Source organism: Onychomys torridus, chromosome 3 (assembly GCF_903995425.1).
Source record: "Onychomys torridus chromosome 3, mOncTor1.1, whole genome shotgun sequence".
NCBI lineage: Eukaryota > Metazoa > Chordata > Mammalia > Rodentia > Cricetidae > Onychomys > Onychomys torridus.
Genome location: NC_050445.1, coordinates 160,352,023 through 160,366,172, shown reverse-complemented (window position 1 = coordinate 160,366,172; position 14,150 = coordinate 160,352,023). Strand labels below are relative to the sequence as shown.

Sequence of the window (14,150 nt, the reverse complement as noted above, 5' to 3'; positions counted from 1 at the left end):
GATAGGTGCCACAGGTAGCCATATGTCCCTTGAGGATTGTGGTATAGTAAGTTGGTAGGGTGTGTTGTGTGATTTAAGGAAAATGCTGTCCTGTTTCTAGAAATTGGCAGGGAGAAACAAAGGAGGTAGTGGATTTATGCCTCCTAGCTCCAGCCATTTCTGCATGTTCTGTATACTGGCCCTTGTACTATGGAGTAGTACATCTGGGGGAGCTCTTCTCTAGTTTGTTAGACTTGGTTATAAAATTACCTGTGCTGGGGGTAGGGTTGAGTAGATGAAAATCCTTGCATGGTTTCTTGTCATTGCCCTTAACAAAGCTGCGTCACTCCCCTTGTCTTTACAGCTATTGCCCTAAAGGAAAGATGTTTGGTTTTCACAAGCCAAAGATGTACCGAAGTATAGAGGGCTGCTGTATCTGCAGAGCCAAGTCCTCCAGCTCTCGGTTCACGGACAGTAAACGTTATGAAAAGGACTTCCAGAGCTGTTTTGGGTAAGATTAGTTATGTTTCATTCTTAGATGGAAAAATAGTCAAAGTGTGTGGAAATATTTCCATGCAAAGCAATGGGAATAATTTACCAATATTTAAAAATCACTCGTTTTCTAATATCTGGATTAGTAAGGATTCATGTTCTTAAAATAACTTGCTGAGGAGGATGATAGCAATATACCTAATATTCTGCCCTGAAACTTATCAGAGTATGTTAACTTTCCAACAGTACCTGGATGAAATAAAATATTTAATGTTGAACCATTTCCTGTGGTAGAAGATAGTATGCTTGAGAGAGAGAGAGAGTGCACCTGCATTTGCATGACATTGATTTTGATTAATTGCATGTGCATTTTGTTTTCAAGACAGGCTCTCTCTGTATCCCTGACTGTCCTGGAACTTGCTCTGTAGACCAGGCTGGCCTCAAACTCAGAGATTCCCTTGCCTCTGCCTCCTGAGTGCTGAGATCAAAGGTGTGCACCACCACTGACTCTGATGCGTGCTTGTGTGTGCTCTGTCATTCATGCTGGGGTGGCACCCTTGAGTGTTGATCTTGCCTTAGGTAGTCATTTTGTTTATTCCTGCTTCTTAGGCCAGGCTAGCTGGCCTGTGAACTTGTAGAGATTCTCCTGTTTCCACCTCTCTCTGGGATTACAGGTGCACATGACCAGATGCACATGACCGTGCTTGGTTTTGCATTGCACACCCCCACACCTGGTTTTATAGTAAGTTCTGGATATCTTAATTCAGTTCCTCCTGGTGTTTGTTCAGGAAGTGTTTCACACTGAGCTGTCACCCCAGACCACATACTACTTTTTCTTAAAGCACTTATTGTTTGCTCATTGCTAATTCTAGACATAGTCTCTGTCCTACTGTTTTTAGTTTTTTGAGGAAGGATATCCCTATGTATCCCTGGAATTTGCCGTGTGTGTGTGTGATTCTAGCCCATGCTACTCATAGTAGCCCTCTTCCCTCTACCTCCTGGATACTGAGATTGTAGGTATACATCACCACAGCTCAGACTTTGTATTCTTTAGTTTTAAACTGTTAAAATGTAGTACATTGGGGCTGGAGAAATGGCTCAGCCCCTAAGAACACTTGTTCTTCCAGGGACCCTGGTTCAGTTCCCAGTACACACATGGTAACTCAGCTGTTTGTAATTTCAGTTTGAGGAGATCCTACTCCTGATCTCTATGGCGCCAGGCATACACATGGTACACACTTACACACAAAAAATTAAGGCAAGCTGTCACTGTATAGCTTTGGTTGCCCTGGAACTCACTGTGTCTATACCAGGCTGGCTTTGAATTTAAAGAGATCCATCTGCCCCTGCCTCCCACATGCTGGGACTAAGGGTGTGCACCACTACACCTGACTTAAAAAGATTTTTGAATGGAATACATTGGTATGATTGACTGGGTCTCTAGAAGCTAATAATTTTTTTTCTCTTCCAATTTTAATTGCAAAGGCTCTTTGCTCTCTCTCTTTTTTTTTTTTTTTTTTTTTTTATAAAAAGAACCTACTGAGGGGCCTGGCATGGTGGTGTACACCTTTCATTCCAGCACTCTAGAGGCAGAGACAGGCAGCTCTCTTGAGTCTGAGTGAGGCCTGGTCAATTTACAAATTGAATTCTAGGACAGCCAGGAATGAATATTGAGACCCTGTCTAAAACTAATTTAAAAAAATAGGGTAAAAAAAAAAAACAACAAAAGAATTTCTTTTAAAATACCACTGACTCTACTTAGTGTTGCTTGTATGTATACACATGGGCCTGTAGGACCACTTACTGGCATATTAATTTCATATCTGAAATAAATGCACTAAAGAAACAGTGGAATAGATCATGTTAGGATAGTCATAAATGGATGTATTTTTCTCCAAGTGTGATAACATTTTGTTTTCCTCTCAGGTTGCATGAGACTCGCTCTGGAGACATCTGCAATGCCTGTGTCCTACTTGTGAAAAGATGGAAGAAGTTGCCAGCGGGGTCAAAAAAAAACTGGAATCATGTTAGTTCATCTTTTTCTATCTCTTTTAAAATAACACAAGCCAGGTGGTGGTGGCGCACGCCTGTAATCCCAGCACTCGGGAGGCAGAGGCTCTGTGAGTTCGAGATCAGCCTGGTCTACAGAGCTAGTCCAGGACAGGCTCCAAAGCTACAGAGAAACCCTGTCTCTAAAAACCAAAAATAAATAAATAAATAAATAACACCAGTATTCCCACTTTAGGAAATTCTATATCACTAGGATAGAAAAGGCTAAAAGATATAGAAAAACTAGCCTGGTGTTGCATTTCCTGGTCTGTCTACATACCCTTACTGGAGATTCTGGGGTTGCACATCATCAGATCCTAAGACTTCATCTCTAGTGAGTCCCAGAGTTGGACATGGATCCTTTTCACTCTTAGATTGACGTGCTGCTTTGAACTCGAGCGCGTAGGTTTAGTCTTGGGTTTACTACCTACTTACTTACTACTTGTCTGACAGGCTACAAACTGTCAGCTGTCCATAGAGCTGCTCTGGGACCTGATGAGATGGTGCCCATGAAATAAAAAGCTGGATGGATGCTGTTCTGGATAAGCTGTGTTAGGTCAGCAGTGCTGATGTGGATTCTGTCGTCTTTTCACTTTTTTTGCCCACATCACTAGAATTATATAATATATAGTTAGTTATGTTTGTATTTTTAAAAATTAGGGGGTTGGGGATTTAGCTCAGTGGTAGAGCGCTTGCCTAGCAAGCACAAGGCCCTGGGTTCAGTCCTCAGCTCCAGCAAAAAAAAAAAAAAAATTGATCTATGTGAGTGTACCAAGGTGGGGTCTATTGTATCCTTTGGAGCTGTGCCTGGGCATGACACCCAGAGTCTGCTGGAAAAGCCACTCCCTCATTTGATCTAGGTGATCTGAGCAACACTTTTTTTATGTTATTCTTGAAAGACATATTTATTTTCAATCTATATGTGTATTTTGTCTGCTTTTATGTATGTGTGCCACGTACCCCTGGTGCCTGCAGAGACCAAAAGAGAATGTTGGATCCCCTGGTACTGGAGTACAGATGGCTGTGAGCCACCAGGTGGATGTTGTGACCTGAGTTCACTTTCTGCAGGAGCAGAAAGTGCTTTTAATTGCTGTGCTATTTCTCCAGCCCCCAATGCTTTTCCATTGGTGTTAGGGATTGAACTAGAGTGTGGAACATGCTAGATTAAACTTGTGCTACTTAGTATCCCCTAGTCTAGAGTTTTGTTAAATTCTTGAATGTTAGGTAGCTTTTCAGATTTTCTTTTATTTTTATTTTTTATTTTTATTTTTTGCTTTATTAAGACAAAGTCTCATGTAGCCTCAGCTAGCCTCAAGTTCGCAGTATGGCAGAGGACAACTTGACCTTCTGATTTTATTACCCTGCATCTCAGGTACCAGGGTTACAGACAGGTGTTAGCCCCCATCTGTGGCCAAGGTTTATGACATTTATATTACATAAAATATTTTACTTGGATAGGCGTTTTTCTTTACACTACACAGTACTGCCCTTTGACAGTGTTAAATTACTACAGTGGGTTTCCTATGGACCTATTACCTTAATATGTAAACTTTTCTTTAATAGCTTATCTGAGGAAATCACAATTGTGGTACTTGAGGGTGATGACAACCTTTTATGTTGAAGACCTAACAAGTAGAACCCTGCGATGCTAGACCAGTGAGAGGAAATGCTGCCGTGGTTGATGAATTTAGGGATTAGCATGCAGAATGGTCCAAGTTGAGCTTATTTTCTGTCATGTAACAGTTAAAGGTACATAGGAACCCTCATTACTCTTGAGCATAAAACTGGTTCTCAAGTAAGCATGGGCCCAAATGGTATTAAATATTCAGTATTTTCTTCCAGGTGGTAGATGCAAGGGCAGGACCCAGTCTAAAGACAACACTGAAACCAAAGAAAATGAAAACTCTATCTGGAAACAGGATGAAAAGCAACCAGATCAGTAAACTGCAGAAGGAATTTAAACGCCACAGTGAGTTTGCTGTTGAGCACCAGTATTGAGTTTTAGTGTTTTATTTTTGACTGGGGCTGGTTTTACAGTATGTGAATCCATTTCCTGCTTACTGTCTGCTAAGTACTGAGGTGGACCCCTTCCTGTTTTGAGTCTTAGCCTTTGGAAGGTACTATTGAATCATTGACTGTGTCTTCTTTCTTTTCTTTCTCCCCCCCCCCCCCCCAGCTTTGTGTGTTCTTATTTTGATATCTTAAAGTAACTAAAGGGGCTTGGGAGATCCTGGAGTGGATAAAGAGCTTATTGCAAAAACATGAGGGCTTGAGTCAGACCCCAGCACCCACATAAGGGTTGGATGGAGCCTGCAAGGGAGCTCATCTGGAAAGGCAGTTGCTGCCCAGGCCTAACAACTGGAGTTTCTAATCTCCAGGACCAACGTGTTAGAGCCGACTTCCAAAAGTTGTCCTCTGACTTCTACACGTGCACTGTGACATGTATATGCTTATATACATACACTAATAAATGCAGCAACAACAAAAAGCTGGGCAGACATGCCTGCCTGTGATCACAGCACTCAGGATTCAGATATAAGGGGTCCCTGGAACAAGGTGGCTGACAGTGAGCACTGGATTCAGTCAGAAACCCTGCTTAGTAAAGATGTCAATCTGGCTTTCTCGTACCATGGGGTAAACATGTACAGAGACAACCAACATTCTCATTTACTTTCTCTCTCTCTCTCTCTCTCTCTCTCTCTCTCTCTCTCTCTCTCTCTCTCTCTCTCTCTCTCTCTCTCTCTCTCTCTCTCTCACACACACACACACACACACACACACAATAGGTAGCTACTTTTTCAAAGCATAGCAAGACAGTGTGTCTTTATTGACATTTTAATTTTCCAGACTGCACTGCCAGCTTGTTTACTTGGGTTTTATACATAAAGAAATTAAGTCCTGAAGATGTGCAGAAAAGCCAGCAAATTAGTGGACACAGCATTCAACCAAAGCCTGGATTTCTGGAATGAAACTTTAGAAATCAAATCATCACTCACATGGAGGAAAGTAGCTTTTGACCATTCAGTGTAAGACACATGTGTTATTGTGTTGGAATGTCAAATTCATACTGTGTTTATAGACTATTGGTGGAGGTAGTTATCCATATGTTCAGTTTAGACATTGAAAACGGAAATAGCCTCTTGTTACTGTATAATACCCGTTTAACCCTGGTGACCTGAGGCAAAACTGCTAGATTAAACACACGATTATTTTATAATAGGAATGTAGTTATCACAGTAGATAGAATGGCTAGTTTGTGGTCGTCTTTTTGTTAATTTAGTATGTGAGTCACTACTACAATAAATATAAATGAAGGTTGTTAAGTGTTTTGGAGGTTCTAATTCAAAGAAGCCTGAGACTTTGTTGCCCACCTCCCTCATGCTCTCTTTCTTGTTTATGCCTAACTAATCCTTACCAATTAAGACTTAACAATTACAGTTCTTCACTGTATACAGTTGTTATATATCTTGGTATCCCAAAGTCTTAGATTAATCTAAGGGCAGCTTTTAAATGTAAAAATGGTACACACTGAAATTTGAAATGTTTCAAAGAAGACTGAGCAATTAGGATAGAGAGCCTCCCTCACACAGAAACTGCCTGCTGATGTTTGGGAGGTTTAAATATCCTGCTAGATCACTTCTTTCAGGTGTGATACTCTTGAAGATTTTGTCTTTAGGAAGTTGAATACCATTTATTAAAATGAAATAGTATACTAGTAGCACATGATACTTTATTTTACATTACTTAAGTAAGGATTTTTAAAGAGGAACTTGTGAGATCCTTACATGTATACGCTTTTATTTTCCTTGAATGCTAGAGCACAAATCTAAAGCTCTGTGCCACTACTAAACTGCACCTCCTGCCCTTGTTAGCACTCCAGAAAATGTTTTAGTGAGGCTGGAGAGATGGCCCAGGGTGTCACTGCTCTTGCAGAGAAGCTTGGTGCCCTTATCAGGTAGCTCATAACTACCTCAGACTCCAGCTCCAGGGCATCAGATAACCTCTGATCTCCAAGGTTGTCTGCATATGTGTGCATGCACACACAAAGTTTAAACTAAAGCTTTGATGTTTAATAAATATCTAATAATTGTTTCTCTGAGGTTAGAGAACTGTTCTATCCATGTCCTGGATAGACGGGAAGTTTAAATGGTGGTTTTGATCTAAACAGTACTAAAAAGCATAGTGACCATCCATCAACCAGAAGATTTTCTGGCTTTTTATTCATTCATTTATTCATTCATTCATTCATTGATTCATTTTGGTGTTTTGAGATTGGGTCTCTTTATGTATCTCTGGCCATCCTAGAAGTCACAGTGCTGACCAGGCTATCTTCAAACTTAGAGAGAATGGACCCACAGAGAAGTGTACCTCTGCCTCCTGAGTGCTGGGATAAAGGGCATATGCTTTATTTTCTGGCTTTTAAATGCATGGCACAAAAATATGCTGATGTAGCTCTAGGCTAGTAAATTAACCTTTTTTTAAGAGTTACTTTCCCATATAGATAAGTGAAGCAGCACCTGGACTTTGCACATGATGAAACTGGAAATGTCTTTTGTGTTTAATGCAGATTCTGATGCTCACAGCACCACCTCAAGTGCCTCTCCAGCCCAGTCTCCCTGCTACAGTAACCAGTCAGATGATGGCTCAGATACAGAGATGGCTTCCAGCTCTAATAGAACTCCAGTTTTTTCCTTTTTAGATCTTACCTACTGGAAAAGGTAAAAACCAACGAAAAATTTGTTCATAATCACTAACCCATCTTAACTACTGCCTGCAGTGTTCTAGGTATATAGCATTAGAAAGTATTTGACAAATAACTCGTGGCACAAATAGCAAGTTGGATTAGCAGAAATGAGCAGACCTTTTCAAGGTACTTAAATTTACATTGATGGAGTAAGACCTAGCTATTTGGACAGCTATCTCTAAAAAAAAAAGGACAAGTGGTTTAAAGTCTCTTAAAAGGTGTCTTAGTTTCATTTCTGCTTGCTGAGATAAATATGTGGGGGAGAAAGGGTATTTTGGCACAGTTCCAAGTTACAGTGTCCGTCACCATGGGGAGGTCATAGTTCCAGGTTACAGTGTCTGTCACCATGGGGAGGTCACAGTTCCAGGTTACAGTGTCTGTCACCATGGGGAGGTCACAGTTCCAGGTTACAGTGTCTGTCACCATGGGGAGGTCACAGTTCCAGGTTACAGTGTCTGTCACCATGGGGAGGTCACAGTTCCAGGTTACAGTGTCTGTCACCATGGGGAGGTCACAGTTCCAGGTTACAGTGTCCGTCACCATGGGGAAGTCACAATAATAGAAGCCTGAGAGAATTGCCCTCAGCATGTCCGCCAAGAGCAGAGGAAATGTGTGACCTATGTGTGCTGGTGCTCAGCCAGCGTTCTCTGCTCTTAACATAGTTCCACCCATAGTGGGCAAGTTTTCCCAACTCAATTCTAGGTTATGTCAGGTTGGCAATTAAAACTACGATGGTGATAGGGAACACTCAGGCCAGATAAAATGTGAATATGTGGCCAAAGACCAAAAAGTCAATAATTAGAAAAGGGAAAATATTTCCAAAGAAAAAGTAGTATCTCTAGGATATAGAAAACAAATAAGACATTTTACTTGTAGATATGCCTAGAACTACAAAATATGAAGAACAGTATAGGATTGTAAAGGGAAAATATACTTCTTTCACAGGAACAATCAATACACAAAGATGGATTCTTTGAAATACGCATAAAGCAAGCCAGAAACCAGTATATTAATGTCTTCAGTTGGCTAAGAGATATTAGCTCTGAGCCAGGCATGGTGACCCTTAATCCCAGCAATTATGACGCAGAGGCAGGCAGATCTCTGAGTTCAAGGCCAGCCTGGTTTATAGAGCGAAGTCTAGATCTTGGAAAACCAATAGAGAACAAGAGAGAAAGAGCGAGAGACAGACAGACCCAAAATAAAAGTATATTTAGCAAAAAATATCTTATGCACAAGTGCATGAGACAGTTGACTGGAGCCAAGCATGATGTCTCATTCCTGTAATCCATTGAGGAAGGAGGATCATGGGTCTGAGGCAGCTCTGGACCCTGCTTCAAAACCAAGTTATTTTGACTGGAAAATAGATTTATCTACAAATGGACAAAGAGAACCCAGATTAAAATTGAGGAATGGATGAAATAGTAAATAGTGAGGTAAGTTTAAAAATTATGTAATTGTGAGCTGGGCCTGGTGTTGCTTGCCCTTAATCTCAGCACTTGTGAGACAGAGGCAGGTGGATCTCTGAGTTCAAAATTAGCCTGGTCTACAGAGGGAGTTCCAGGACAACCAGGGCTACTCAAACTGTCTTGAAGCACCCCCCACCCCAATCAAAAAAAGTAGTTGTAGAGTTTGAAATGAAGAGGAACTAGAGAGCTTGGTGGTTGAGAGCACTTTTCAATTAAGAGCAGTGTGAGGACCTAAGTTGAGCTCCCAGCATCCTGGTGTCCAGAAGTTTATAACTGCCTATAACTCCAGCTCTAGGTGATTTGACATCTTTTGGCCTCAGTGAGTACCTGTACACACACAAAGACATACACACACATAAATAAATAATAGTAAAACGGAGGGAGGGTTGTTAACATTGAGTCCGTGGTAGTCAAGATGATGATGGATTGAAAGTGTCCTTGCCTTGCTGATACTAAATATACCGAGTAGCTAGAATTCTATGTCTGACTAAAGCCAACAGTGTTAACCTAGCATAAGTTAACCTGTGTAGTTAGAGTTTTCCTGCCTGACCCAGTCAGGACAAATCTCTCTTACCAGCCAGTCCCACAATCGCTCAGACCCAACCAAGAAAGCACACAGAAACTTAACATTGTTTACAAACTGTATGGCCGTGGCAGGCTTCTTGTTATCTGCTTTTTCTATCTTAAATTAACCCATTTCTGTTAGTCTATACTTTGCCACGTGCCTTGTGGCTTACCAGTGTCTTTACATGTTGCTTTTCATGGCGGCGGTAGGCGGTGTCTCTCTCCAGCCTTCTACTTTCCAGAATTCTCTTCTCTCTTGTCCCGCCTATACTTCCTGCCTGGCCACTGGCCAATCAGAAATTTATTTACACAGAGCGATATCCACAGCAGCACTTCCCCTTTTCTTTTTTTTAAAGGAAAGTTTTAACTTTTACATAGTACAATTACATATAACAAAACAATTCTCTAGCAAGAATTACAGTTACAATATTAAAGAAGATATCCTATCTATCTTATATTTGTGAGTCTAAGGTTTTATATCTATCTTATCTTGTATCATAACTGAGGAAATTATAACTATCTAGTCTTCAACCATATCAAAGACCTCAGAAGGATATAATATTACCTGAGAACCGGAAGAAGGATGTAAGCATTTTTCAGGAGTCTTGCAAGAGTAGACAGAGACAGCTGGCAGCCTGGACAGTCACCTAATGTTCCTTTGTAAAGTTGGGGCATCTGTCTTCAGCCCACAGGGCTAGAGTCTCTTGGTCACTTCTCTCAGTGCCCTGTAGAATGTCTGGCCGGTTCCTCTGTGAAGCAGGAACCTGAAGGACCATTTTGTCAAGCAAAGTTTAGTGGTCACCTTTCTATGGGTCCTGCATGTCCAGTCGATCAAGCAGTCCAGGCAAGAACAGTTTCTAGCCCAAAAGGCTATTTTTGCCAAGTTGAAGATAAGATATGAAGTGTTTTCAATGCCCATCTTCCTCTCTGAAGCAAATCGGTGCTGCCAGGAGCATACATGTCTCATTGTCCAGAAAGTCTAAATTTTAAAAATATTTTAAATGCCATATTCTGTAGGTCTTTGAAGTATTTGAAGATTTCCTATCTATCTGAAATATCTCTGTGTATACCTAGAAGACTTAACTAACATGGCTAAGAGTATGATTATCATAGATGACTAATTATCAATCTATTTTTAATTATCCATTATAATTTTAAATGAGCTATATAAACATAATACCTTAAACAAGAGTAGAAATATATACACAATATAACAAAATTAACTAAGTTTGTATCAATAGACTAAAATCTATACCAATGTAAAACATTTTAAACAAGTTGTTGCTCTTTAGAAGTAAGTTCCCTAATCTACCCTTTCATCCTATTATATCTATATCATATCCCCCTTTCTTCTTTAGAAAGAGATCTCATTTATAATCAACCTGCTTTAAAGAAAAATATTGGTTTTTCTCTGTCCCACACCAGAGGGCTCTTCTGATTTGGGACACAAGAATCTCTTAACCATTTCTTTTAGCAATATGTCTGGGTTTAGAGAAGGAGTGAACCAATTTCATCTCCAAAGCCAGCTTGATAATTTGGGGAATGTGGGCGTAGTTTCTCTTACTACTTCCTGCTGGAGGGGGGCGCTGTATCTTATGGGGATACAAAGAAAATTTTAGGATTATAGAGTAGTCTATTAGGGTGAACCTCTGAGCCAGTTGCCTTGAAACCATTCTGGATGTCAGATCATCTGGGCCATGGTGTCATCGGAGACCTTTCAGGTGGTCTTGGCTGATCAAACCTGATATATCTTAATCTGGAACAAATCCACAGCCTCTGGCTTTCTGTGGAAACAAAAGCAGAGACTCCTTTCCAAAGCAACATATCCTTATATCCAAATTTCAAAGTCAAGGTACCTTTAAAATTGACATATTTGTTTAACTCAACAGCTTTTACGATCAGATCTTTTTCTGTAGTTAAAAATCCCAAAGACAAGACAAAATCTTTTCTTTTAACTGGCAAAGGCTAAATCCACCATGCAGCAGAGCAAAGTGCTGCTTGTAGATTCCTCATTCCCGCTACACGGCAGGTCAGACGCACACGCCAGGAACCCGCCATAGTAGCTCAAACTGGCAGGCTGCCGCTTACTTGAGAGAAACAATTAGGAAGCTGTTTTTACCTCCGTCTTAGAATCTTTTTTCTCAGGTTTTAGGTGGAAACTCTTGTCAACACGTTGGACGCCATTTGTTGTTGGAGTTTTTCTGCCTGGCCCAGTCAGGACAAATCTCTCTCACCCGCCAGTCCCACAGTCTCTCAGACCCAACCAAGAAAGCACACAGAAACTTACATTATTTAGTAACTGTATGGCTGTGGCAGGCTTCTTGTTATCTGCTTCTTCTATCTTAAATTAACCCATTTCTGTTAGTCTATACCAGTGTCTTTACATGTTGCTTTTCATGGCGGCAGCTGGCGGTGTCTCCCCAGCCTTCTTCTTTCCAGAATTCTCTTCTCTCTTGTCCCGCCTATACTTCCTGCCTGGCCACTGGCCAATCAGAAATTTATTTACACAGAGCGATATCCACAGCAAACCTGTGATCAGAATTTTCCTGTCCTAAGTTCTCGGTCCCAAATAACCTACGCAGAGGCTGAATATGAATCATAAATGCTTGGCGGACAGCTCAGGCTTGTTACCAGCTAATTCTTACATTTAAGTTAACCAATATTTATATGTATGCTTTGCCATATGGCTCATGGCTTATTACCTCATTTTCTACACATCCTGCTTGCTTGGCGGCTGGGTGGCATCTCCCTCTGACTTGCCTTCCTTCCCATCATTCTCAGTTTGGCATTCCTGCCTGGCTACCGGCCTGTCAGCTTTTAATAACCAATGAATGATACATATTCAGTGTATAGATGGATTATTCCACAGTATTGTCCCATATAAAACATAGTAAAGTAGGAAGAGTAGAACAGAAAAAGTGAAGTAATACGGTAGAACAGAGCTGGGCATATAGGTTCTAATTAATATGTGTTCAGTCTATACCTAGCTTTTTCCTGAACAGAAATTAATTAGTGATCATAGTGATAGCATTAGCATTTCAAAGATGGATAATCAAAGAATCTAGCAAGGTAAAGTATATTCTATACAAGATAAGAGACAGGAAATTTACATCCAGCAAAACAAAGTAATAGAAACCAGCCCATATAAATGGAAGCGAAAATATAATACAGATTGGAACATACAAAGGAACATAACTGTGAGCTTGAGGTTGATCTTTGATCTCAGCAGTGGGGAGGCAGAGATAGGATCCCAGGGTTTTGCTAGCCAGCTAGTCTAGCCAGATTGATGAGCTCCAGGTGAGGGGCAATTGAAGAAGACACCCCACGTTGAACTCAAGTTTACATGCATAGAGAAGTTCCACATCAGGATGTATGGGTAAATGGTGACTGCTTTTAGGATATAGGGTAGATTAAGCAGGATTTTTTTTTTTTATAAATAATCTGATGCGTATCTAAGATCAATAAAGTATATAAATCCTAAAGGTAAGTGTAGAAATAAAAGGAATCAAAAGGAAATAGGCAGAGAATCTGGAGAAGAGTGGGATTTACTAAAAAGATCTGACCAAAATGTGTTTCAAGAAAATAAAAGCTGTGGGACTGAAAACATGGCTCAGTGGATAAAAGTGGCTACTGTCAGACTTAATAACTTGAGTTCTAAAAATGCATGCTTGTAACATATCTCGTTCTCCTTTATTTTAGACAGGAAATACGTTGTGGGATCATCTCTAAGGGCAGTTTTGGCGAAGTCCTCATGGACACCCATCTCTTCAAGCCTTGCTGCGGCAGAAAGAAAGCAGCTGCTGAGAAGCCTGAGGAGGAGGGGCTGGCACCTCTCCCCATCTCCACTCAGGAGTGGTGACTAAGGTTCATGTAGAAGGGAACAAAGATTGATTTAAACTTTGAAAAGACCACAAAGCAACAAACCGACCCTTCTATTTTTAACTTGGATACCTATTATTCTGCCAAAAGACATTTTATATAACAGTTTTTAATGGGTTACCCATTCCCCTACCCAACAAACTCAGAAGCCACTGTCTAGCTTACAGCAAGCAAAAAAGTGTACATAATATTTAAGACGCAGAGTATTTCATAGGAAAGCTGAATGCTGCTGTAAAGTGCTCTTTAAGTCTTTTTTTTTTTTTTTTTAATCCCCTTTAATGAACAAAATTAGGGGATTTCAGGGGACAGAGATGGGATTTGTTGTGTGATAAACCATATGTAGTTTAGTCTTTCTGTGGAAAGGTTGTGGTTCAGGCATTTTAAAATGCCTGGCTACACTTATTTTTCCTCATGATAATTTGTCATAATTCAGAAGCATGACCTGCCTCTAGAGGTAGTTAAACATTTTTTTAAAATGCTAAGGTGTTGCCAAGGTTCTGATGAATCAGACCTGTACTACTGACTGTTAAGCAGGGGATACTGAAATTTCTGCAAATAGCTTGGAGGAGGCAGCAACTTCTGAACACACAGGTAGCATCGTGTCACCTCCCTTCATCTTAATATTTGATAACAAGACTTTATGTGAACATTATCAAACAGAACCAGAGCTCCTTCTGGGGAAGGCAAGCCTGTAGGATGGGCAAGGTCCTATACAGATAGTATCAAAACATCACCATACAGTATAGAACACATGGTTAGAAACTACTTATTAACAGAATGTGTAAGTCCTGGGGATGCACTGGGCATAGCTGATGCTGCTTGAGGCACATTTCTTAGAGAACTTGCAGTGTATAAATAATTGACATTGCTGTTACATGACTGTCTGGGACTCACTGAAATCCACATGATTCAGTTCTAGCTCTGGATTTCCTCAGTTGACCTCTGTGGAGGTTTTATCTATAGAGTAGCTCTTTGCC

The 14,150-nt window shown here is 40.5% G+C and overlaps 1 protein-coding gene across 1 annotated transcript; it reads left to right on the top strand.

Moving 5' to 3' along the window:
- Nucleotides 1-351: 351 nt before the first annotated feature.
- Nucleotides 352-13,252, top strand: Sinhcaf (SIN3-HDAC complex associated factor). Its single transcript, XM_036182634.1, has 5 exons — nucleotides 352-490; nucleotides 2,398-2,497; nucleotides 4,363-4,489; nucleotides 7,088-7,238; nucleotides 12,994-13,252. The coding sequence occupies exons 1-5, from the start codon at nucleotides 363-365 to the stop codon at nucleotides 13,151-13,153; spliced, it is 666 nt and encodes a 221-aa protein (XP_036038527.1). The 5' UTR covers nucleotides 352-362; the 3' UTR covers nucleotides 13,154-13,252.
- The last annotated feature ends 898 nt before the right edge of the window (nucleotides 13,253-14,150 follow it).

Coding starts and splice junctions, on each gene's coding strand:
- Sinhcaf (XM_036182634.1), top strand. CDS start 363: ATGTTTGGTTTTCACAAGCCAAAGATGTACCGAAGTATAGAGGGCTGC. Junction 491..2,397: donor GACTTCCAGAGCTGTTTTGG/GTAAGATTAGTT, acceptor TTTTCCTCTCAG/GTTGCATGAGACTCGCTCTG. Junction 2,498..4,362: donor CAAAAAAAAACTGGAATCAT/GTTAGTTCATCT, acceptor ATTTTCTTCCAG/GTGGTAGATGCAAGGGCAGG.